The following is a 27,445-nucleotide window of genomic DNA, read 5'->3' as shown; positions in this document are numbered from 1 at the left end:
CGGGTATGTTTCAAAGTAAGACATTTGAGGAAAATGTTAAACAAATAACAGTACAAATAGTTTACAAGGAGAGCAAAAATAACATAAGGCATCTTTGGATATAACACATATTGTGGAAAGAATACTTAAATTACTAAGGTTTGGGAAACTGTCACTCAGGATAGTAACTAAATTCTTCAGCCTAAGATGCAGATTTTTCTTTCTACAGGCATACCTCAGAGATCTTGCAGGTTCAATTCCAAACCGCTATGATAGGGGGAAAATCTCAATAAAGCAAGCCAAATGAGTCTTCTGGCATCCCAGGGTGTATAAAAGTTATGTCCATGTTATTAAGTGTGTAATTGCATTAGACCCAAAAAAACAACATACCTACCTTAGCTAAAAATGCTGTATTACTGAAAAATGCTAACCATCATCTGACCTTTCAGCGAGTCATCATCTTTTGGCCGATGGAGGGTCTTGCCTTGATGCAGATGGTTGCTGACCCATCACAGTGGTGGGTGCTGGGGTGGCCTTGGCAATTTCTTAAAGTAATACAATGATGACATTTGCTACATCAATAGATTCACTAAAAATTTCTCAGTAGCATGTGATGTTGCTTGATAGCATTTACCCAACAGTTGAATTTCTTTCAAGTTTGGACACAGTCCCCTCAAACCCTGCTACTGTTGCAGCAACCGAGTTTATGTCCTGTTCTAAATCCTTTGTTGTCCTTTCAGCAATCTTCACAGCACCGTCCTCAGGAGTAGATTCATCTTTGCACATCCATAAGAAGCCACTTAGCATCCATTCAAGTTTTACCATGAAATGGCAGCAATTCAATCACATCTTCAGGCTCTACTTCCAAGTCTAGTTCTCTTCTATTTCCACCACATCTGTAATGACTTCCTCCACTGAAGTCTTGAACCCCTCAAGCTCATCCATGAGAAGTGGAATCACCTCTCCCAAACTTCTGTGAATGTTGGTATTTGTACCTCTTCTCATGAATTACAGATATGCTTTATTAATCTAGAACGGTGACTCTTTTCCACAAGGTTTTCAACTTACTTGCCCAGAACCATCAGAGCAATCACTATCCATGGCAGCTCTAGCCTTCCAAAATGTGTTTCTTTAATAACAAGACTTGAAAGTCAATATGACTTCTTGATCCACGGGCTACTGAATGAATGTTGTGTTAGCAGGCATGAAAACAACATTATCATCGTCCATCTCCATCAGAGCTCTTGGGTGACCAGGTATATGGTCAATGAGCAGTGATATTTTGAAAGAAAAAAAAAAAATTTTTTTTTCCTGACTGGTAGATCTTAACTTAAAATATTCAGTAAACCATGTTGTAAACAGATGTGCTGTCCTGTGGGTTTTGTTGTTCCATTCTCAGGGCACAGGCAGAGAACATTTAGCATAATTCTTAAGGGCCCTAGGATCTTCAGAATGGCAAATGAGCACTGGTTTCAACTTAAAGTTTCGAGCTACGTGAGCTCCTAACAGGAGAGTCACCTGTCCCTTGAAGCCAGAACCTGATTTCTTCTCCCTAGCTATAAAAGCCCTAAACAGCACCTTCTTCTGACAGAGGCCTGTTTCATCTACACTGAAAATCTGTTGTCTGGTGGAGCCACCTTCATGAATGGTCTTAACTAGATCTTCTGGAGAACTTGCTGTAGCTTCTACATCAGCATAAGCTGCTCCCTCCTTCCCCACTTTCTGTTACAAAAACAGCTTCTTTCCTTAAGTTTCAAAAACCAACATCTACTAGCTTCCAACTTTTCTTCCACAACTTCCTCACCTCTCTCGGCCTCCACAGAATTGAAGAGAGTTAAGAGCCTGCTCTCCATGAGGCTTTGGCTCAAGGCAACGTTGTGGCTGCTTTGATCTTCTAACAGGACTACTAAACTAAGACTCTCTCCATATCAGCAATAAGACTGTTTTGCTTTCTTATCATTCGTGTGTTCACTGGAGCAGCGTTTTTAATTTCCTTTAAGAATTTTTCTTTTGCCTTCACAACCTGACTGTTGGGTGCAAGAGGCCTAGCTTTCAGCCTGTCCTGGCTTTGAATCATGCCTTTCTCGCTAAATGTAATCATTTCTAGCTTTTGATCTGAAGTAGAGACGTGCAACTCTCCTTTCACTTGAAGCCTGCGAGGTCCTTGTAGGATCACTGACTGGCCTAATTTCAATACTGGGGAGTCTCAGGGAACAGAGAGGCCTGAGGAGGGGGAGATGGGAAAACGGCTGGTTGGTGGAGTAGTCAGTACGCACACAGCCTTTATCGATTAAATTTGCCATCTGATATGGGTGTGGTTCATGAGCTCCAAAACAATTACAAGAGTAACAGCAAAGATCACGGATCATTGATCATCCTCATGCACATAGTAAGAATGAAAAAAATTTAAAAATTGTGAGAATGAACAAAATGTGACAGAGACATGAAGTGAGCAAATGCTGTTGGGAAAATGGCGCAGAGAGACTTGTTGGACTGCATTGCCACAAACCTTCAATTTGTAAAAAAGAAAATAAATCAATAAAAATGCAATATTTGAAAGGCATGAGGAAAATGAAGCGCAATAAGAAGGAGGCATGCCTGTGTTTATTTTCTAATTTATCTTCTCATTGAAGCACCCATCATCCCACATCACTAATTTCTCTCTGCACCCTCAATTGCTAAACTCCCCATTTCCGGACACACCATGTTCTTCCTTCAATGCTCCTGCCTTTGGGCAAGATCCCCCTCTTCCGACAATGCCCTGACTGCTTTCTCTGCCTGAGATGAGGCTCATCTGAGGAGATTCCCCTCAGGGGTTACCCCCATGGTGCACTTTTCCTGACTCTCCCAGGAAACCCTTACTCCCTGCTTCTCAGTGCCCTGAGATATACTTGCCCGTACCTAGAGTTAGATATTTATGAAGCTCTTTTGCAACTCTTCACACCTGCATCTGTCTCACCGTCTATCTTGAGAGTTCCTCTAAGGCAAAGACTTGCCTTATGAACCTCCTTATGTTTCCAATCAGCCATCTGTCTGGCCTAGCTAGCATCTCACAGATATGGGGGCCCAGTGGCTTATCTTTTAATGAATGAATGAATGAAGGGATGAGGGTGGAAGGAATGGAAGGAAAGCATATGCTAAAGATGCAAAGTACAGTCCATAGATACGAGCTGCCTTGTAACAATGAGTCACCCTTGCCACATTAGGGGCACATCGTGTTGAATATTTCAAAGGCAGAGTTAGCAATGTACTGAAGACAGTCAGACATTTCGAAGATGTGCTGCATATGGAAATATTTTCATATGTTTCCTACAATAGGTTCCAGGCCTTGATTTCTTCATGTGTAAAATAAAAGGGTTAGACTATATGATTGCTAAGACCTGATCCATCTCTAAATTTCTATGACTATATGGAATGTCTACAAATAACAGGGCTCTTTCTTCTAAGTGACTCACTATGAAACACTATAATTCTTCTGGATCCATGTCTTTCAACAGATCCTTACAAATTTATAATTATGAGGCTAAGCTGATTGCTGACACAGAACAACTCGTTGGCTCTTGGGACTGATAAATTAGTATTTTCTTAGGAAGATAATGTACAGTTTGCTATTCCATCGGTGGATCCAATTTTCGAGAACGAACGTCAATGCTGGCTCCCCAGATGCCTATTTATTTTACTTCTAAATATGGAGTTATGTGTCCCTATTAGAAAATTAGCTTTAGACATCAAGAAGAGAAAGAAAAGGGGTATGTCTTTAGGATAAAATAGTGTCTCCCTACAATTTACTGTCAAAGTTAAATGAATTCTATTTTCCAAGAGAAACAAAATGGTCAGTTTTACTTGTAATTGCCTCAAAATGTACATTAACCACACACGCCACATAACATAGTTGCCAAAGTCCAGGCACCTTCAAGGACATACCTGTTAAGTTCTCCAACATTCCATTTGCTTCTATTTTTACACCAAAGAGAAGGACAATATGAAAGACTGGGAGTGTCAGCATTAGTCATGAGTTTCCTTAAGCCACTGTAAACTTAAATCTGCAGTGGGCTCACTTCTTGCAAACACCTCAGGCTCTGGAAGGAATGGTGACGGGTGACTCATACCACCTCATGACTATAGGAAGAAGAGTGTGGATGACCTGCTGGGTGCTCTTCTGGTCCATCCTGGGAGACTAGCGTGTAACCTGATCCAAAACAAAGGGTTGCATTAACTCTGGATTTGGAGAATTGTGTAGGACCATGATGTTTCTTCTGGGCGAAGAAAGCCTGTTTCTGGAATGTTCCCACGTTACTGCTGGTTCCTCTCTTTCATTGACGCCATGAACCCTTTATTGGGGGTATTATAAGTCTGAAGGGGGAGAACAGAGCTCTTTCTTTCTCATTATAAAAATAGCAATGAATGATCTATTCACATTAAGACATTAAATACTATTGGGAAGGAATTGCTGGTTTGGTTCTCAAGTTCTGACTTTAAGTGGCTGTTGGTATCAAGCAGCTGTTGAAAGTGTCAGATTCACGTTTCATTATTTCCAGCTCTGCCCAGAAGTGTCCAGACTTGCTCATGTAACTTTGTGCCCTATCTGTACCCATTACTTCGTTCTGTGAAAACTGCAAATCATCCTCAAGCCCTTACTACACTAGACAGAAAAGATACTTCACCAAAGAGGCACATTCCCTCATGAAATCAGAATCAATATTTTGACAACTTTAAACCTCTGAGCTTCGAAAGCACAGTTTACGCAGAAGAGCAGTTGGTGGGTCTGAAGAAAGTCCATGGTTTCAGTCATTCTGTCATCTAAAAAGTATGTTGACCTTCACTTTGCCATTAACCAAACCCCTTGAGTGCATTAAGCCTTGTATTCACTCCAGGCCCCTGTTCCAGGCTCCTTCTTTTCTTTCTCTCCCTGCTGTGCTGAACTGTAGGGAGAGACACATAGGGTGAGGGACAGAGAAGAGGCGCATCAAACGGAGAAGCCCTGAAACAGGGGACAGCTTGCTCTGGGCGCTGTCTGCAAAGTCTTAGAGAAGCTCTGTGTGCCTTCTGGAAAGCGCAGACACACACTTACCAGTTTTAACTGAAGGTGGCGATGTTTTACAGGGTTGATCTACGGCCAAGGACAAAGAACACCAAGTTACTGGTCTTCCGGAAGGGAGAGAAGGGGAGGCAGATGGAGGACGGGTGGGGGTGGGAAAATCCCTCCTCTCTACCCTCTACTCCCCGTCTCTCTAGTCTCCATCTCCAACCGCTGACTCCCCCAGTGCCCGAGGATTTGATTTCTAAATACAGAGCAAGGTATTTCCATTAGAAATAGAGCTTCAGACCCAAGAAAAAGAAAGAGAAGGGGGGGTATGTCTTCAGGGTATGAGCAGAATATTCTCTCCTGTTTTCTGGCTAAAAGTGAAATGAATTCTGTTTTCCATGAGAAGCAAAGTGGTAAGTCTGTGAACACGGTCTCCTTTTTGAGAGGAATGCAGCGTAAGGTCTGGAGGGGAGGAGAAAGAGGGGTAAGGCCTAGAGCTGGCTGTCGCTTTCTCTTCTCTTGACAGCCCTCCTGGGGTCTGTACACAAGAGCTCCCACCTGGACCCCAGGTTTTAGTTAGGAGGCCTCTGAGAGAAAGAGCAGGTACAGCCAAAAAAAATGCAGAGTGCAGACAGAGGCTTTTCCCAGGATAAATGAATGGCGGAGTTCCTTTCTTCTGTCTCCTGGGGCAGCTCGGTATACACTTCACAAGCACTACTATAAACAATGGAAAAAAAAAAAAAACCTTCCATGTATTTTATGAATTTCTCAAAAATGATATTTTTTAATTGGAATGTTCCTAAAATTCCCCCATCTAGCGTTTTTTTTATTATGTTATCTTAGTCACCATACAGGACATCATTAGTTTTGGATGCAGTGCTCTGTGATTCATTGCTCGTGTGTAATATTTTTAAATTGCTAATACTGTGTATTTGTGTAAGGCTTTCTAAGTTTCTGAGTACAAGGACAAGGGTAAGGTTTCGTTAGAGGTTTGGGCAACAACTGCAGGATGGACGAACAGTTCTTCCTTATTCTCGCTTGAAATAAATGAGAACTCTGGGAATTTTAAGTACGATGTTGCACATCGCAGAGCACGCCTGCCAACTCTTCCACCAACACCAAGGTTCCCTGACTCCGGCTTTCTTTCCCAAACAGGGCATAATGGCCTTATCAAAACTACAATTATTCCTTAAACATGCAGTTCATATTTTCTTTTTAAGATTTTACTCATTTGAGAGAGAGAGAGAAAGTGTGCAAGCACACGTGGGGGAGGGGAGAGGGAGCGTCAGACTCCCCGCTGTGCTGGGAGCCCGATGTGGGGCTTGATCCCTGGGCCCTGGGATCATGACCTGAGGCGAAGGCAGATGCTTTCCAACTGAGTCACCAATATTTTCTCTATTTGGGTCACATATAGGTAATGGAATCTAAGAAACCAGTGGTAAAACCTGACGGAGCTCATTTCGGATCCTGTGGCCCTAAATCCCAAAGCCTGCTCCCTGCCTTGGTTTTGGTAAGCACTTACCTGAGAAGCTTCTGGATGGGAGCAAAGTTAGGAAAATGGTATTCCTTAACAACTTTTCTTAGAAACAGTTGAGTGGAAGAATTTCCCTACGTTGTTTATCGTTAATGGCATTAGCCTATATTTAGGGTCATCTTATCACTGAGTATTTGTTCTTTCAGCTGCCAATTCTTTCAACGGGTGAAATGGGGCAATCTCGCATGTAAGCAAGATAAGAATGTAACAAAGCTCGTTCAGAAGCGCTGAATTGACAGAATGCTAAAATACTCTTATACAGTCCATTTATTCAACACCTATTAGCATACGGTTCTGGGGGCGCAGAGGGGAATGAAATAGACATAATCCCTGTCCTCATGAGGGAACCAGACAGTAAAGCAAGCATACAGATGAATGAGGAATCACAAAATGCAGAGCACTTTGCAGGGAACGCATAGGGTCCTAGAAGAGAGCAGCTGAGAAGTCTCATCGCGGAGGTGACATTTAAGCTGAGACCAGGGAACGAGAAGCCAACTATGTGAAGATCTGAGGGAAAACACAAGAGATGAGATCATTTTGTGGAGATCTGGGTAGAAGGAAGCACATTTTTGAATGCCTAAAGCAGAAAAAAATCTGGCAGGTTCTATAGCTCTTACCTCTAGAGCACAGTGAGCCAGAGAGAAAGCTGTCAAAGATGTGGTTGGGGAAAGTTGTCACAGGCCAACTCATTTGGGGGTTTCCTGGCCACAAGGAAGAATTTTAACAGAAATGGGGTGTCTGGGGGAATTTCATGGAGAAGTGAAAGGATCCACTTAGCATTTTAAAATACATCCTTCTGGCCACTCTGTGGGAAACAGGGTGTGCAAGGGTTGGTGGTGAAGAAATGGGTGGGACCGGTTCATGCCATTAACCCCAATGAAACATTTAAGTGGCCTGTCCTAGCCAGTGGCTGAGAAGATGGAGAAAAGAGGACAAATGGGCACATATTTTGAGCACAGATCACTCAGGAGCTGGTGATAGGCTGAAGGGGAGTGTGAGGGAGAGGGAGAATTCCAGCTGCAGTCACTGAGTGCGTGTGTCAATAAACTGAATGTCCAGGACTGAGGGGGCGTCTGAGGAGGAACAAGTCGGGGAACGGGATTCAAGGATCCTCTTTAGAATTCCATGAGACATCCAACATAGACACGCAGCTGGCACGTAAGGAGGTGACTAGAAGCCCAGACAAGCAGCAGCAGCATGTAAGTGACGTGTGAGGCCGTGACAGTGGAGGAGCGCCCAACCCACAGAGACTTGGAGACCAAGAAGAGAGAGGGTCCTATTGAATCCAGAAGCCCCAGTTGGGTATTTAAAGTCCAAGTAAAGGAGGAGGAGGACTCACAAAGGAGATAAGGAGATGTCAGAGCGTTGGGAGAAAAATGAGGAGATAGGTAGTATCACAAAGCCAAGAGAGGAGAATGCTTCCAGAAAGGAGTGGCCAAGAGTCTCAAATGATACAAAGGGGCCAAGAGAGAGGAGAGTCTCTGTGTCGGCAGATGTGGCACCGTGGAAGTCGTGGCCTTCCCTAGGGAGGTGGAGGTCATCTGGAGATACTTCAAGTGAAGGAGGGGGGAGGGCAGTGATGGGGGTTCCCCTAACTCTTTATAGCAGGTTGGCTGTATTGGAAGGGGGTAGAGGGGGTGGGAAAAGGAAGGAACAGGGAAGCAGGATGGGAGTCACCAGAGGAGGTACAGTTTGATTGCTTTTTTTTTTTTTTTTTTAAAGAGAGAGAGTGAGCACACATGGAGGGGTGGGAGGTTGGGTGGGGAGGGGCAGAGGGAGAGGGAGGGAAAGAATCTTAAGCAGGCTCCACACTCAGTGCAGAGCCCTATGTGGGGTTTGAACTCACGACCCTGAGATCACGACCAGAGCTGAAATCAAGAGTCTGATGCTTAACTGACTGAGCCACCCAGGCGCTCCCTGTTTGTTTGCTTTTTAAGACAAGAGATGATCAGAGAGTGCTTGTTTGATAAGGGTAATGACCCCATAGAGAGAAATATACCGATGGTACAGATAAAAGAGGAAACCTGAAGGATCAAGGTATCACGTCAAATGAAAAGAAGCAAACAATCAGCTGGCTCATATCTCCATTATGATACAAAAGCCAAAGGAGAGAGGCATTCTTTCGCCTTTTCACACCTTCATTTGCCCATCCATCCCTCAGATCTATACAAGGTTCCAGCATCAGGGACTGGGGATTCCATAATAAACAAGAGATTACACTTAGTCTACTAGAGAAAACTGGTATCGAGCTAACATCATATTGTTAATAATTCTTTGAAACACAGATATTAATAGTTAATAATTCTTTAAAACGCAGAGCTAGGAAATCATAGAGTAAGTTGGGAGAACACTGCTAAATTCATCTAGGCTCAAACTGTCCCCAATGGGAGCCACTAGATACCTGTGGCTATTAAGCAGTTAAAATGTGGCTGGCTGGTGGTCCACGTTCAAATAACAGTTTTGATGTGCTGGGTTAAATTAAAGATATTAAATTAATCTCATTGGTTTATAGTTTTAAAATGTGGTTCTTAGGGGGAAAAAACTCAATTAGGTCAGTGGCTCGCATTATATTTCTGTTGGAACATGGTGGTCTAGGGAGTCTGGTAAAGGGGCCTGAGGAGGTGAAGTGGGAGGTGGAAGGAGGAAATGTCACGGGAAAAACACAGCGTACTGGAAGACCTGAAGAAGGTTCCCTGATGCGACAGGCAGATAGTGCGAGGAGAGGGGCATGTGAAGAAGCTTGCTGAACCAGGAGGAGATCACGCAGGACCCCGAAGACCACAGGAGAGAGTTTCCCATTGTATATCTTGAGAACCACCCTGGAGAACTACTACTTGGTTTTGAGCGTGGAGTGACACTCATCATGGACACCAGATGAGCACCAGGGTGTCCCAAGTCAGTGCTCCTCAATCTTGAATATGCACCATACACTTGGAGAGCTTATTATAAAATGCAGATTCTGTCTGCTCCAGGGGGTCTGAGAGTCTGTCTTTCCAACAAGCTGCGAGGTGATGCTGATGGTGCTGGCTCTGGCCCCGAGACACACTGTGAGGTGCCCCCCGAAGGGTCTGGACTTTTGTAGTTGACTCTTGACTCTTTCCAAGGATCTTTGAACTATGAGATTCTAGAATTGTTTCTCTTTTCTTCCTTTTTCTTTCTTTTATTTTTTTTTTTTAAAGATTTTATTTATTTGACAGAGAGAGCCCAAGTAGGCAGAGCAGCAGGCAGAAGGAGAGGGAGAAGGAGAAGCAGGCTCTCCACTGAGCAGGAAGCCCAATGCAGGACTCGATCCCTGGACTCAGGGAACATGACCTGAGCTGAAGGCAGAGGCTTAACCGATGGAACCCCCCAGGCACCCCTAGAATTTTTCTATGACTTCAGTTTCTTTTAGAACTTTTATTTTTAAGGGAAGAGTTAAGGCAAAGGAGGTATGTGGACAAAGAGGGCTCATTTTTTTTTTTTTTAAGATTTTATTTGTTAGAGAGAGAAAGTGTGCACAAGCAGGGGGAGCAACAGGCAGAGGGAGAAGAAGACTCCCCACTGAACAGTGCAGGGCTCGATCCCAGGACTATGACCATGACCAGAGCCGAAGGCAGATGCTTAACCAACTGAGCCATCCAGGCATCCCAAAGAGGGCTCATTTTTAATGGGAAGATGGAGCGCATTTAATTTTGGGAGACGAAGGTAAAAGGATATATTTCCAGCAAGAAGTGGGATGCTCTCAAGAGATGCTATGGAGCTCCGAAACGAGTATCACCGCCCCCACACCCTTAACACACACTCACACTCTTGCCTTGGATTTGGAAGACGAGACTGGGAAACCACTCTCCCTTATGACAGGAAAGATCTCTGGAGGCCACGCAAGGTACAAGGCACTTTGGTTCTGTATCACTTCTTCCCTGTTCCTTAGCTTCAAGTCTTTGCCTTCCTGCCTTAATGATTATCTTATATCTCCCTGCTTCAGAATTTTTACCCTTCTTTCCTGCAGAGACTCTTGAAGTCACTTCTACCAAGATTTCTGTATCAATTTTGAGGGTGCAAAACAGGTTTCTCAGAGCCCAACAAAAATAAACTAAATCAGGGGAGAGGAGACTGAGTCCCCTTCCCCTAAGTTTCCTCTCCCTTTCATATTGTCTCATTTCTTTCTTAATTCCACAATGCTAGTAAGGTTTTAGAACACCAGGGAGTGTTGGCACTCATGGGTCTGGCTAAGGAAAGACAAGAACCGGGCAGATGAAGAGAGAGGAAGGGCCAAGTGTGCGATGTACCGAAGCTCTGCTCCTTCGCGCCCCTTTCATTGCTAAACACGACTGAAGTTTCACTTCTAACTTTTCTATCGTCCCCTGCTCCTGTCTTGCCCCATACTGACTTACACCCTTTCCCTTGGAAGCATAAGCTAAATGTTAATGGATTAAAGGCAGAGGTGGTCTCTCCCTCTGGACTGACAGGGCACGTGTACTTTCCCAGGTACGTTCTGGGCTTCATGCGACAAGATGTCCTCGCGCCTTGGGTAGCAGCCGAAAAAAGCAGCAGATAACCCTTTCCCGGCATGAGGATTGCAACCGTAACAATGCTAGAAAGAAACAGAGTCACATTTAGTTCTGGTGGCAGCATCAGCTGGAGTTTTGGATTTTCATTTTTTATAATGGATTGTTATCACCTTGATAAGTAAGGTTTTGCTAAAGAGAGAGAAAAATAAGTGTTTCGCTTGGTAACATTCTCATCTAGAGGTTTTGCTGTATGTGCGTTGTTGCTGTGGTTAGAGAAACTGAGATTTTCGTCATGGGTGTTCAATTCTTCGCAGTCCCGGGTTGACGCGTTCATTTTGTTGTTGTGGTTGTTTGTTTGTTTTTTTAATTGAGATCTTAGAAAATGTGTTTTCCTATTCTTTGGAGTCCATTTGACAATATATCACGTGAGCTGGAGTCACCAGCAGGCCTCTCATTGCAACTGCCCCACCGACGTCTGCTTGCAAGCTTTTAGCATTAAACCTTAATAAAATCGAAAATAGGGGGTTTGCATATTTAGCATCATCAGCTACGTTACACAGAAGGGTCAAGGGGATAAATTTCACGTCAATTTACTATTTTTGGTGTTGGCTGAAATCCTTGAACATCTTGGAGAAACCACATATTTTCAAGGGTTCAGAGTTTGTCACAAAATCTGCACTCCGAGGGGCTAAAAATAGAGCCAATCTGTAATGCTTTTACATCGACAACCAAAATGCATTTTACCAGATAGATATCAGATACTAAGTTTAAAAAAGGATGGCTCTCCTTTTCTTCCTGTCACGCAAATTATGGTCCATATTATGTGGGTATTAAAATTCTTCTCAAACCCATCCCGGGGCCATTTATTGCTGTTCTATAACTGAGTTTTCTCTCCTCAGTGTGTCTTGTTCTTGGAGGCTGAGCTGCATTAGTATTTATCTGCTTTCTTTCATGAGAAAACTATCCAATGGGCTTAGGAGATACATATTTCGAAAGAATCACAAGACCCTTAAAGCACTGTGAATTGAAACGAATGTGTATCTGAATGTCCAATTAATTAAAGAAAACTCGAAGTCAATGAAACTGAATATGTCTGATTTGAAGACCATATGTTGGCCTATTTTAGCCCTTATTTGGCAAAGACCGTAGGGCAGAGTTAACACTCCCTGCCTTGCTCTGGCCCCTTCTGCTCGAGCAGCAGGGATTAAGCAGAGAATACGTGCAAATGTTCCACAAATCACTTCCTTGGAGAGATGCAAGTTTTTCACACATAACTTCCTTGCTGCTAATCCTTGATTCACACTAGTAGCCACACGTGGCTCCTCGGGCGACAGTTACTCAGTTGGTTCAACTCCACTCGGCTCTGGAATCAACACAGCTGGTATAGAAGACTTGTCAGCTCCAGAACTGTGGACAAATTATTGATCTTCTAGGAGTCTTGGTTTCCTCATCAATAAGCTGGGGATACTCATGGTCCTCCCTCGGAGAATCATTCTGAGGACAAAGAAGCTGTATACAGAGGACCAGAAGAACACCTAAGAGAGAACCAGGGAGTCTCAAGACAGGCCAAGTTTGTTCTCAAGAGTCCAGTTTCTACCTCTTTGCCTCCCTCTTGCCTTGTTGTTGTCTCTGCAATACCTTCACCGTCTTTCCAAAACTTCTCTCACAAAAATGTGAAGTTCGGTCATAGTGCAGTGTCATGGGTAGAGGACAGTTTAAACTAGTGCTTCTGTCAGAGGAAAGTGCAGATTTCACTAGGGGTCCAAGCCTTCAGGTAGAGGAAGGACACCTCTTGGGCACACTCATGTGCATGGGACAGTTTGTGGAGGAGGATGGAATGCTGCCCCAGGCTTCTGAAAACACTGCCATTTGCCTTTCTCAGACCTCACCATGGCATGGCCCAGGGTCTAGGGATGAAGGGGGTGAGCTCTGGGCTGGATGTCTCACAGAGGGGCTTCCAAGGCCACCAACAGGCTCCTCTGACATTCCTGCTCCTCTCAGGACACTTGAGAAACAGGCAGGAAGGCCAGGCATGAGCACTGTCTCTGGAGCATACTTGGGAAGGCAAGGCACATAGGTGGGGAGTCCTGGAGGCTGAAGAGCAGGGTTGGCACGTTCTCCTCAGACCACATGGGGAGCAACCACTGGGTTCAGTTCTGAGGGCTCCACTCTAAGGAGGGTGCTGGTGATTTGTAGTCATCCACAAGAGAGCAAGAAGGAAGAACAGGATAGACTTAAAACCATGGAGGGAAATTTTAACCTGAAGAAGACAAGACCATGGGTGACTGCCATCTTTAAACACTTAGTGGCACCTTGTCGAGGAGGGGTTGCTGTTCTCCATGGATCCAAGAAGAACCAGGGACAAGGGATGGTAACTTGAGGGACATTGATTTTGACTGAATGAAGATACTAGCATTCATGGACGGGTGGCCTCATGAGACTGTGAACTCTCTGTCACCGGAGCCGTGACGTATAAGCAGGATAATAAGGATCCTCGTTGAAGATCCAAAGGATTATGGACTAAGTGGTTATTATTATTATTTTTTGCCTTTTAAAAAACTTTTTATTTGGAAATAATTTTTTCATTTGTAAATAAATTTATGAAAGTGTTAAAATATGTAACTGGCACAAAGAACACCTGTATACATTTTAACCTTATTCATCAGTTTTCAGCATTTTATCCATTTGCTTTATTATTTGTACTTTCACATGCTCTCTCTCTCTCTCTCTCTTGCTCTCTCCAATTAGTTGATTTTGGGGTCCCTTCTTCTGTTGAGAGTTATGATTCTACATACTGAGGCTTTTTTCCAAGTAGTATTTTAGAAAATCTGACATCCTGCTGGTGGTGCTTCTCATGGCACTTAGCATAAAACCCACATCTGCACACATGATCATTGGGGCCATACAAAGTCTGACCCTGCCTGACCATCTCCCAGCTCTCACCTTCATTTTGAGCACCCTGCTGCAGACTGGTTTTCTTTTTCTTCCTCATACATGTTAAGCTCATTCCTGGCTCAGGGTCTTTGCAGTTCCTAGTTCCTCTGCCTTCAATGATCTTCGCTTGTTATCAACTGGCTGGGTCCTGCTAACGCTCCCAAGACCCCCCACAAGTGCCCCCCTCCAACTTCTACAAGTTACTCTACCACATCGCTTCGAGTCACGTCTTCATTTCACTGGGTGAAATGATCTGGTTTATGTATTCGTTTGCTTGTCTTTTGTTCGTCTCTCCCTAGAATGTAAATGTCACAAGAACGGGGACCTTGTCGGTGTCTTATTTGTTACTACGTCCTGAGTGCCTTTGACAGCAAAATATTCAGTTATTGGCTGAATGAATAAATAAAAGAACAAAAGGGCCCAAGAACATCTGATCAAGGGCTTGTTAATGCACAGATGGACGGTAGCATTTCACAACCTACACAAAATAGAAATTGCTTAACAAACTTGAGAACGATAAAGAGTCTTCATCTGGTGGCATATATTCTAAGCGACAGGAGTTTGGGGAAAGTTTCCCCAGCAGATGCCCTTGTCCCAAGAGAAGGTGTGGACTCTCCTCAGAGGCCAGCGGGCCTTCTGCTGCCACCTGTTTGAAAAGATTACTGTGAAGATGGAAATCGGCAAGCCATCCCGGAGCAAGCTCCTCCTGATGGTGGACACTGGAAGACTAGAGGGGTGCAAAGGGTTTTTCTAGAGCTCGATGCTCTTGGAATAAATCAAGAATGGCTTAATTCTTTCAGAAACTAGCTGTGAAAAATCTTTACTATGTTGAGGTTTCTTTTAAGGGAGCTCACAGATAATCTACAGTGCTACTCTGGAGAGATGGATTTTTCTATGTGTTCTTTTTCTAGGATCACTCTGGCTCTGTTAAAAGGGGTTTGACAGCCTCCAAATTAGGTGTACATGTGATTCCATTGAAGGTGTATATGTGATTCCATTAATAGGCCTGAGTCTTGCCCATAGACATCCATTTCCTGTCAGGTCTAATTATTGCTAATGACCTTGAGCACTGGGTCTTTGCTCTGGGTGAAGTTTAAAGGTTTCTGAACTTGAAACTGGCGTCCTTCTCAACCAGAGAAGAAATGTCCAATTTCACCTATTGTGCAAGCAGTGAGAAATCACATGACCTGGAGAAAATGGGATGCACCTGTCCCAGGAAAAATTATTTTTGAAAACTTGGGTTAATTCACTTACCTCGGTAAGCAAGAATAGCCACTGAACAGAGAAGGGAAATTCACCGCTTAATCAATAAGGGAAAATGCTGATTTTTTAAGTTTTAAAAGGATAATCTCCTAAAATTAAATGAATGTCACTAAGTCAAGCTATCTCAGGGTACTTATGTGTAAGGATAGAGAACCCACTCCAGGATGGACTTGTTGCGATGTGAATCCCAGCTCGGCAATTTAACTGCTGTGTGACTCTAGGCAAGATATTTGACTTCTCTGTTCTGTGCCTCCGTTTGCCCACCTATAACATAAACATCTTAAGTATTCAGCTCTTGAGCATTTTTTGGATTAACTGAGTTAACGTGCTTGAAGTGCTTACAACAGAACCTCCCACACTGAGCACGATGGAAATGGTTGTTATTATTTCTTCTCTCTTACTTCCACCTCTAGTTAAAGAAGAAAATTCTGGATCTACAAAGTAACTTCAGATACATCACCTAATCTCATCCTAATGGTGCCTGGTAACATTGGCAGAACAAGCTTCTTCTTTATTTTGTAGATGATCACTTTCAAGCTCTAGGTTGTATAGCTGATAACTGACTGAACCCTAACTTGAACCCACCTCACTGCCCCCAATCAATGATCCAACTTGGAACCTGGGGACGCCTTGTCAGGAGGCACGCCCCTGGAGCCTCGCAGCCAAAGCCTCTGTTACACCTGACAGAAACTTCAGTGTGTTTGCAATTTAAAAAACAAAAATTGAACCCCCTCCCCAAAACTGAAGGTGAATGAAAACTTTTATGAGAACTTAGAACTATCCTCTGTGTTTTTGACCCAAACACTGAAGCATTACTCTCACTCACAAAAACACAGAGATAAACAAACCTTGGAAGACTGATTATTTGCCCCATCTCATCTAAGCAAAATGTCAAAAGTGAATGAGCAGTTGAAGAGACAAGTAAATGAGCTTTGTGCAAGTCCTTTCAGTGAGAATGGCCTAGAACTCTAGTAGCTGTCCAGACAAGGGCCATCTATTTATTCTGAAATATGATACACATGATCAGACGATTATCTTGAGCCTTCCACAGCCCATGGTTCTCAGGATTCGAGCTACCATCAGAGGAGATCCAGCTTCGGCACGATTAATGGCAATGCCTTACAGTAATTACTCCGAAAAACAATAAACATCCTTTCATCATTTAATGCCATGGTATCGTGCCCATCGACATCCTCTTTAATTTTCATTTTTGCCCAACACAAAGAGAAAAGGAGAGAGGCTTAATTTGATTTACAGAGGGGGGAAAAAACAACCCTGAATGTCCTTTATTAATTTATTTCTTTTTGCCGGGATGGGGGCGTCTGCAAGGAGAAAAGGTCAACCAGCTGGTTTTCATCTATATGCCATAATTCTCTGTTTAGTTTACACTATTAAACTCCCAAGCTTTGCTTTAATCTTAACTGTTCCAGTATGCCTTCCTGCAGATCCTATCATGTCGCATCCCTGATAGGGTTTCAGACCCTGGCGAAGCCCCATCCCCCAAGCTGGTCCCAGCCATATGGGTAGTGAATGCATCCAGCATTTTTTTCGTTGGCGCCTGCATCATTATATTTTGTCACCAACGGTTTCTCGGGTTTTCAGTAAATTGCTGCGTATACTGCGGTTTGGAGCTGCCGAGATGACGGCCCCTGTTGAGCCATATACAGCCGTGTCCTCATTAGGGCCTCCCTGTCCCGTTAGCCTTTGGAGGATGACCTGACATCTGTTTGCAGAGGGCGTGTGTGTGGGGGGGAGGAAGCGAGAGGCTGTAAAAGACAGACAGAAGGCAGCAGCAACGAGTGTGAGGGGAAAACAGCTCCCCGGAGTCCTCTGCTCTCTAAGAGTCGGGGGCGGGAGAGGGCTGAGGAGGGAGCCGTACCTGATCTGTCTTCGCTCTGCGAGTCACATCTTCGGCACAGTTCCGGGATGGTCTTCAGCGACGTGACTGAGTACTGAATGGGAAGCCAGAGGACAAAGGGAAGAAAACAGCATTTTAAAACGAGAACGTGACACTCACTCAAATTGGCCAGAAAAGGCAAAACACAAGAAGGGATGCTTGAGTCCAACACGTATATATGCAGAGAGTCTGTCTAATTTTATCTGAAATGGGCTGCTTGGGGACCTGGCGGCAGCCCCGGCTCCACCTAGAAGCATCGAAGCAGATGCACATTAAAAGGGGCTCCGAGGCCCCCCCTTCCACACGCAAGGTGTGGCCAAGCAGACATTCTCCCTCCTGTTACTTCTGCTACCGGTGGAGGATGGAAGGAATTTCTGGCCCCGAGAAGCTCCAGGTGTCCAGAATATGTGCATGTTGAGTCCGGGTGTGAAGGCCGAGGGGAGAAGCCCCCAGCTTCCGGCAGCCCCCAGGGCTGCCAGGAGCTTTACCCGTGCCCGCACTGGCTGGACTACGCAAACGTACCTCACGTTGTCACCTGCCAGAGATGTCACTGGGTGGCATCTGTGAGCCCCATGGGAAATCCCGGGGGAAATGTTATGAGAAGCAAGAGGACCGTGGTTCTGTGTCTGCAAGCCAATCTGTTTCATGTACAGATTAGTCCAAACTGAAAAAAAACCCACCTCCCAGCATCAACCCAGTACCAACTCAGGGAACAGCTCTCAGGATAACAAATTACAACACGGGGGGGCATAAAATCAGACGAGCCAAAACAAATGTAAAATCAATAGCTATGATTTACGGGCACTACGCCTGATGCCACTCCATCTTTCTTCAGAGAAGGATGTTTCAAAACAAAATAGATAGGATGAGCTATTTCTTTAACCAAACGACTGTCTTCAATCACACATTAATTCCTAAACGACGGGTCCCTAAAAATATCTTGCTCTGTACCTTTGGGAACAATGTTCTTATGGCAATGAGGATATATTATAAATTATTTAGACTGCTGCAAAATTTGGGGGGATTGAAAACAAATCTTCAATCTGAAAGAAAAATGATCACGGGAAACTCATTAAGATTATTCTAGCATTACAAGTGAGGAATGTGTAATCAGGGCACATCTGTCAATAAGAAGGTATTTTAGTTAGCTTGATGTAGACAGATGAAGCCAAGTGTTTACATCGAGGACCACCCCCACCCCCAATGCTTTCTCCACGACGACCTCGGGACAGCAAGACGGGGTCGGGGGGGCAATGGTAGCTACTGTCGGTTTGCCAATTGCCTGTCACAAACAAATTAAATTTCCAGTTCTTCCAAGTGAAAAATGAAATCTCAAATGACTAATTAAGAGAAATTACTCTTACCTGTCTGATGCAACGATATCCTGTTTATGGTGCCCGTTCCTGTGAGACTACAGGGACCTCAGTCAATCTACCACATACTCAAGAGGAGAGAGGGCTGTCTCTTAAACCAAAAATGAACTTCAAGCATTTCCCCGCTTCTGCAGTTTGCTCTTTGGGGGCTGGGGTTAACATAGGTACACAAGGCATTTTTCTTGTTACTAATAAGGTACCTTATGTTCCTGGCCAAGTACGAGCTCTCTAAGGAATCTGGTAGCTTCTTGAGACCAGCTGGTACAGGTTAAATAATTACACAGTTTATAATTCAATTAAAATGAGGCCTTGTGTTTCAGCTGCCATGTGCCCCAGGGAAGCCCCCCTTGGCAAAGTCTCGCCCCCTCTCCTTCTGGTTTGTTCTGTTTTTCTTCCAAGGCAAAATGTTTGAAAGGGGGAATTTAAGATGGATTGTGTTGAAATATAGTTAATGATAAATGCAGTAAGGTTGCTCCCTGAGCTTAATGATATGTACTTGATTAAATCGGGTTTGTTGCTTTCTGCATTTTCAGCCACGTGCGTCCTAACTGCTACCTCTCACCTCACAGTCAGGCATGTCAGAATCTCTGAGTTATTAGTTGTACCTTCAGCTCTTCCTATGTGACCTCAAAGGCCCGTAGCGTGCAGTAACTCTTAATGTAATGAGGTTTAAATTGGAGCGGTGCAGGCGGCCTGGCTGGTGTGGGGACAGAGCTACAGGCAGAGGAGGAGTCGCGCTGAACCCCACCCACTGCCTCAACCCCCATCCCACGTGGCAGTTTTGCCTCTCCACCCCTGGCATGCAGAAAGTCACGTCTGTGAAGGCAGACATCTTAATTCATCGGGAATAATGACCTTGAAGAAAAAGTCATATGCTGCTTCTGGTAATGAAAATTACAAGTACAGCAATTTGAGAAAAGGACGATGCATTGGCCAGAAAATCAAAGTTCTGGATAACTGTCAGGGTATACAGAATATCAAATTCAGCAAAGACTCCAACCTACACTGTGAACAAACCCACCACCCTTTAAAAAAGACACAAGGAAAACATTCGTTTCTGTATTTGTTTCAGTAAGCACACACACTGCACTTTGGATAGAAGATAAAGCCTGACAGAATGCTGTATGGTTAGGTCATGATGGGGAGAGTAGCAGAGGAAACACACAATTCACAAAACCAAATGCAAAAACATTTTCATATGTGCACATTCGGGAATAAGCAAATGACCCAGGAAGTCTCCCTTACACAAGCACATAGTATTACCATCTGGGAGCTGAAAGGGAGGGCTTCCCAGGCCCTCATTCCAGTGCAAAGGACAGATGGCCTTTTATTAGGAGCTGCCTGATCGCCAAACCACCTCATTCCCCGGACAACGGCCAACTACTCCCTGGGCAACAACTCCTGTCATTTTGGCCCTACCAAAACCAAAGTCCAATGTGTCTTCCCTGTCCCTTGCCCCCAACCCATGCCTTTGTATTCTGTTCCCTTGATAGCTATTATCCTTGGGTGATAAGAGAGAGGGGGCTTGCAGATGGTTTGAGAAGCAACACATTTCCTGACTTTATGTTGCTCTGATTTATTTAAAAAAAAAAAAAAAAAAAGTCTTCCAGAGGTTATTCCCATAGAAATAGCCTTTGTGAACCACAGTTCATTTGCATTCCTCTATCATGTCTCAAGAAAAGCCTCTGCTTCTTCAATGACCCCGTGCCTTCAACGTTTAGTTCCATCTTCTGTACCTTTACTCCAGGGTGCTCTTTGCCTGCAAAGCCTTCCGGTGGCCAGGCAAAGCCATCGCTCTTTAAGGAGAGCTGGTGTTCTTCCTTCTGCATGAACCCCTAGCTAACTGCTTCAGCACTGAAAGCCTTCACTCCTCTCTGCCTTGTGCTCTGTTGTTTCCTAGGCGTTAGTGTTGGCTCCCCCAAGTGCCCGAGGGAAAGGATGGGGTCTTTGACTTGTAGGCATGCATGGCACACAGTGTCTTATTAACTATTTGAAATGGCAAGACAAGCACATGTCTGATTAATCCCTGGGCACAATATTATAGATGTTCAAAGAAGCTCTTTCGTAGTTAGGTGCTAAGTGGGAATTTCCTCCAGGCTTCTGTACTTGCACTAGAATTAATTAGCTTTCTAAAATGCAAATTTGACTAAGCTGCTTCTCTGTTTCATATGGGTTACAGGGCAAAGCCTTAGCACAGCACATAAAGGCCTGCATGAGATCAGGCTCATCTCTTCCCATTATCCACTTCTCTTTGGATGATGGCCAAGTGAAATTTCTTATGGACCCTCTATCCACTGTTCTATCTGTTTATACCTTTATGCATGCTATTCTGTCCACCCGGAATGCCACTGCAGCCATTCCACTAGGCAAACTCTTTTCCATTCTTCAAGCTCTGCTTAGGAATCACATCTACAAAATCTTCTCCCACCCTCCCAGATGGAAGTACTTCCAGCTTTCAAGGTGTGATGTCTGGACAGTGGCATCAAAGCCATCTAGGAACTTGTTAGGAATTCACATTCTTGGGCCCCATCCTTGAAACTCTGAGGACAGAGCCCAGCAACTGGTAATTTTACAAGCCAACCAGGTGATTCTGTTGCATGCTAACGTCCAAGAACAACTGCTCTCTGTATAGATTTTAGGCACATGTCCATTACAGATTGTATCACAGGGCATTTTGCCTACATGTTCCCATCATTGCTCTCTCTGCTTTCTGAGGGTGTGGACAATATTTTATTTGCCAAAGATACTGGACACGTATTTAACCAAAAAAAAAAAAAGAATTCCCCTATGTAACCATGACTTTAGTGGCAAAAATAAAAATAATATTTACAGCAATTAATATTTATATGACACTGGTCTTCCTAGAAAGGCGTGTTATTACAAGTCTAGAGATGCAATCGTGGTATAGCTAAAAGGAAAGAATGCACCTCTAATAGATTAATAGCATTGGTACTAGATGATGCCTTAGTCTTTTGTATGAAGAACAATGGATTTGGAGCCAGAAGATCTAGATTCAAGCCCCCGTTCTGATATTTATTAACCAGGGTTCTGGACAAATCATTTCGTATCTCTGGGGCTCACTTTTTTTTTTTTTAAGATTTTATTTATTTATTTGACAGAGAGAGAGAGACAGTGAGAGAGGGAACATAAGCTGGGGGAGAGGGAGAGGGAGAAGCAGACTCTCTGCTGAGTAGGGAGCCCGATGGAAGGCTCAATCCTGGAACCCCGGGATCATGACTTGAGCTGAAGGCAGAAGCTTAACGACTGAACCACCCAGGCGCCCCTCTGGGGCTCATTTTTTTTTTTTTTTTTTTAAAACAGCTAGAAGACAGGCGATCACATAAGATAATGCGAGTGAAGTCAGTTTGCAAGCAGTAAAATGATGCTGAATGTTTTTGTCTCTTCCCCTGACCTGTTCTCCATGTGTGGACACAGTCCTTCTTCCCTCCCGCCTTCATTCCCCTCCTGATTTTTTTTTTTTTTTTAAAGATTTTATTTATTTGACAGCGAGAAATCAGAGCTAGGCAGAGAGGCAGACAGAGAGAGGGGGAAGCAGGCTCCCGCTGAGCAGAGAGCCCGATGCGGGGCTCGATCCCAGGACCCTGAGATCATGACCCGAGCCGAAGGCAGAGGCTTAAACCACTGAGCCACCCAGGCGCCCCTTTTCCCCTCCTGATTTTAAGCTCAGAAGATCAAGATGTGGAAACTAAAGAGATCGGAAGAGGGGGCCGAGCTGGGACTGGAAAAGAGGAGAGCCCAGCCTCTCCCTGCATGTTCTTTGGCTTCTCTATGGTCTTTCCTCCTCCAAGAGAGTCCACGGCCAAGGGCTGACACTGAAACTTAGCTTCACAAACTACAGAGTCGATGTGACGCAAGACAATCCTACACATCCCAGCCTGCGCCAGTCACTTCTGTCACTCTGCCATGCAAAACAGTTTGAACGTGCATGGGATTCGTAAAAACACTGCGTGGTTTCTACACCAAACCGTGAGGATCTCTGACCACCCTAGATATTGCTCACGACTGAAAGGCTTTGGCCCTGACTCCGGAAAGCTGGAGCCAGTTGGGTGAACAAGCAGACATTACTCAAACAGTAATGAGCCACAGAGAATAAAAGAACGAAAATCCCCAGCACCTTTTGAAGTTAGAGACTTTTAAACAACTAAGGTCTCATTAAGTTTCCAAAAGAAACAATTAAGCCAGTCGCCCAAACAACTATCCTGAAACTCATGCTTTCTCACAAAGCTTTCCAGAAGGGAGGCAGGCGTCTCGACAGGCGTACAAGGAAATGGCCGCCACGTGTACATACAAGGCTGGCGGCGGAAGCAGGCACACCCTGGAGTGCGATTTTCAGACACACGGTATTTTTCTGCAGTTTGGGCCTCCTCTCCAGTAGTCTGCCCTTCCTGACGTCACATCCCCCCCACAGATGGTGCTGAGGATGTGGCGGTAGGAGTCCTTCCCTTCGCCACTAGCCCTCCACTTGTGTTCAGGTCTCTTCCTCTCCCGTCCCTTCAGAACTCTGGCTCTGCCATCATCCCTCTTCTCTCCTTCTCTTCAGCCACCCTCTTCACCTTGGCTCTCGCCTCTGATCCTAAAAAACAAACAAGCGCTCTCACCCCCTCAAGATACGCTGCCTCCCCAGGTGACCATGGGCTTCCTTGCTCTTGTGTTCACCGCCATCTTTTCTGAGAGAATTGCTATGATTCTTCTCTCTCCTTCCTCATCTCTTGCATGTACTCCTCGAGCCACCACAACATGGATCCACTCCACCATCCCAAAGCCCCCACTCTTAGTATAGCCACCGATAGCTCTTCACCGGAAAATCCAACCATTCTCTTTATAATATATGGCCTATTTCCCACTATTGGTCACTTGCTTCTTTAAATTCTTCAGATCCCTCTCTCCCTTTTAGGTTCCCTTAGTATTCCTCCTATATTTATGAAACTGTTTTCCAGTTTCCTTTGTAGAAGCCTCTTCTTCTCCATACGATGTGGGACATACTTCTGCACAGTTCTGTCCTTGGGACTATTCTTATTTCCACATTCCATATTTCACAGGTGACTGTAGAGATGCCCACAGTTCCAGCCACTGCATCTACAGGGTGGGGATACTGGTGATCTACATTTTCATGTATTTATCCCAGGCTGCTTTAAATACATTTCTTTCTACCATTTAGTTTCCGTGAGAGAAAAATATTATAACTAATCTTATTTTCAAATGCATTTTTGTTCTGGTTCCTTGTTTTTATTCCATCAAGAGGATTTTTAAAAAATTAATAATAATCCAATTCTTTTACACTAAGACATCTTTTGCAGCTTGGGAAAACTCAGTAGCTGTTTTGACCATTTGAAGAGTACACCACACATGGGATTATAATGCTAACATGTGGTCAGGCAAAAGATGAAGGTCTACATTGGCAAAGGTGGGGAGACATCACAGCACTCAACGATCCCCTTCTGCTAGGAGTGGTGGTCATGGGTGAGAAGAGACCTGGATGGACCCAGCCAACCAGAGGTGACCAATGGGCCCAGGAGAAGTCATTTCAACAGAAGTTACCTACATGGTATCTAGAGCTAGACTGCCCACGTTATATTCTGGCTTTACCACTTTCTACCTACCTAACAGTAATTCCTCAACTCCTATCAGTTTCTTCATCTGTAAAACAGGGTAACCATGGCATTTCTATCAGACCTTGGCTGTGAAGTTTATGAGCTAATGACATAAAATATAGGTGATCCTTTCTGATGTGTAGGAAGTGTTCAGTAAACGCTAGCTATTAATATGATTTACATTAAAATAAGCATTTAAGAAGTGAAGCCAAAGCAATGGCAACTACTGAGGCAAGCATTAAAATTACAAAGGAATTACAAAAGAAATTTACCTTGCGGTGGGGCACATGGTTGGCTGTAATCCCTGGTCAGCTTCAATGATGGTCTAGTTTTAATTGCGAGCCAATAATCAATCATAAAGATGGTCAAGATTGGAGTTTGAAATTGTAATTCAATCTGACCTTCTATGAAGTTAGCCTGACATTTCATAAGAGGCTCAATTGTTACAATGGGGTTCTGTAAGCCCTGAGAACATAGATCAAGCCCATGTTGTTCACCCAAGCCTAGAACTGCTCTTGGCACACTGGTAATGTCTAATAGGTGTTGTTGAGTAGATCAGCACAGAATCTAGTCATACATAAGAGGTACATTGTGTAAATAATCTGCACTGTGAGTCTAACACATGCTATAACTAGCAGGCAAGATAAGATCTTTTAGGGCTATCTGCAGAGTAAGGGAAGAGCAAAAAAAAAATCTGGCAGTCGCTCATTCTTGGAAATCATTCCATAAGGCTGCTCTCCACCTTCTCAGGAAGAGGTATTGAGTCCAGGACGTGGAGTCTAGGGGCCCAGGTTCTGGTCTTGGCCTCTTATAGTACCCATGGGATAGGAATGTATAATTCATCTTGTCTGGATTAGATTACTCCTAATTCCTTTCCTGGAAGGTGTTCAGAAAACAAGAGAACAGAGATGACATATGATAGCTGAATAAGACACGAGGCTTTCGATAACGGGGGCCACAGAAGGGAGGAGTGAAGGGTAATGAAGACTTGAACACAGGACATTTGCAAAAGAAGGTGAGAACATTTGACAAAACTAGATCATATTGACAAGCACTAAGAAAAGTTTTAATGGGGATGAGAACAGTTGAGTGCTGGGAAGGGCAGGGCTGATGGACAGGACAGTGAAGCAAGGGGCCGAGGCAGCCCGAGGCCACATGAGAGTGTCTTGGTCACTTTCTAGGAAGCACACAGGGAAGTATGATAGGCTCATGCTCATGTAGACCTCTTGCTAGAGAGGAGGGGCAAGGCAGGTTCTTTCTACCTTGATTAACTCCACATTCTTTTTCACTCCTAAAATCAGGGCAAAGGCTGTACTCTTGACCCACTCAACTCTCTGCCTGAGTCCACTTGGTAAGCTCCGTGTGCCTTTCCTTGGGGCCTTCTGCCGCTACAGAATGGCTTCGTGGAAATGTGATGAAATCTTGGAGGTGTCAGTGCACTGCGTTGAGTAAAAACTGGTGCATGCAAGCCAGAGGGTGGCAGGCATTTTAGTACAAGGATGGAAAAATGTGAAAACCCATTGAAAGGAGATTTGTTTGCCGTAAGAAGTTATTTTCCTACCAGTCACTTTAGGAAAATGCATCCACATAATTCCCTGCTGTTACTCTGGGTTGGTTTAAAGGGGATAGTGAAGTGCCAAGGACATTTGCTTGTCTTGATCTCATGTGACCTACACAAAAAATAGGTTGTCAAAACATGTCATCTTTCACCAAAGTTGTAGTCACGGTGGTACAAAAAGGTGGCAAAAATTCCTGAGTAGAGGAACAGAATATATCCTCACTTCGGTCTGTGTGTATGCATGCACGTGTGTGTGTCTGTGTGTATGTATGTGTATTTGTGCATATGCACACACAGGAATGCATATTGATATGTGTGTACACATGTGTATTATATAAGTATGTAGGTATGGATTTTTATACATACATATATAAAATTTTGTATTTTCTCCATAAAACCCAGGGCAGAAGGTAGCTGATTATTACCATTTTAGAGATGGGAAAGCCCAAGGGCAAAAATATTAAGAGATCTGCCTATGTTTGCTTCAGCTCGTTTTATATTTCATTTAGAATACATACCTACTCCATTACTTCCAAAGAGCGATTTGCAATCACATCAGTACCAAAAGTGGAAAGCGAAGGCATCTTACAGACTGGTCCAGGATCCCTACTCCAAGTCGCTCAGAAGGGGAAGAGTAACGTGTCACAGAGTTCTGTATTTAAATCCTGACCCTGACACTTATGTACCTATACTCTTGTGAAAGCCAGACCATCTTCCCAAGGCTCAATTTTTTTCATCTGCCAAATGGGATTCCAATAGGAGCCGACGGGAGGCTTCAACCAAGATACGGGATCCATAGCATGGGGCACCATGCGTGGTAGAACCCATGTCTGAGCTAGCGGTGAGGTCCCTCCAGAGATGCACAGTTCAGCCTCTGTTTTGTTCAGTCCTGTGTCTATTACTATTTTTGGGGAAAGCAAAATGGCCCTTCTTACTCAAATACACCTAAGCCTACTAGGAACTAATATTCTGGCAGATTTTTCTTTTTTTAAGAGAGAGGTCTGCCTTCCACAGGAGTAAAGAAAGAAATCTGCAAACCCATTTGCAGAGACAGAAAAGCCCTGCTTTGAACTGTGGTGTTTCTGCATGGCGTCATCTCCCTCCCCAACCTGCAGGGATGGGGCAATGTTCGCTCCTTGGAGATGGCAGGGTTACAAGAACGTGGAGTTCAAACCCTGCAGTTTGCAAAGGATGAATGTTAGTTTGGGGTCTGGGAAACTTCAAAATAACGTGATTGCCTTCTGGGTTTTGTCTCATTAGGTAAACGCAAAAAAGTTCTAGTTGCTGTTTTGAACCAATACCCAGCTTGGGTCTAATTAAAACAAGAACCAGGCTCATGACCGGGGGCGGGGGGTGGATCATGAGATAGAAAGCATGGATGGACTACGTCATAGGGCCACAGCTAGAGAATAAGAAGGGCAGCTGTGAACTTGGGCATCTTTTGGGTGAACATCTTTTCCAAATATACTGGGCATTTTCCTCCCTACTCTTGCCACTCAACCAGGGAAGAGATGTTAAGGGCTGTGAGAGATGGAGGTTATGGTATCCTAAAAGTGAACGCATGCTTGTGGGGGACTGACTAGGTTCTTTTTATGCCAGTGAATTAACAAGTTGAACACATCTTCATTTTTAAATGTCAGCCTCTGAATAGCTTCTGTTTGGCTCTTAAAGGATTTGTAACATTTACTGCTGTTGGTTTACCTAAAGAGGCTGAGGATAATCATTTCAACATTAAAGAGGTCACCACTGTTTCCCTAAGAAGTTGTTATCGAAGAACAA

At 44.2% G+C, this 27,445-nt stretch overlaps 1 protein-coding gene across 2 annotated transcripts in view; it reads right to left on the bottom strand.

The window, feature by feature from the left end:
- Positions 1–27,445, bottom strand: part of SNCAIP (synuclein alpha interacting protein) — a 150,906-nt gene that overhangs the window by 44,041 nt on the left and 79,420 nt on the right. For both annotated transcript variants that reach the window (XM_080804905.1, XM_080804904.1), the window contains exon 3: positions 17,106–17,178. In XM_080804905.1, the coding sequence (XP_080661031.1) occupies positions 17,106–17,178 (73 nt within the window). The remainder of the gene's footprint in view (positions 1–17,105; positions 17,179–27,445) is intronic.

The sequence above is a fragment of the Martes martes genome (genome assembly GCF_963455335.1).
Source record: "Martes martes genome assembly, chromosome: 5".
NCBI lineage: Eukaryota > Metazoa > Chordata > Mammalia > Carnivora > Mustelidae > Martes > Martes martes.
The sequence above is the reverse complement of the archived record's forward strand: the minus strand, read 5'-3'. Positions and strand labels throughout refer to the sequence as shown.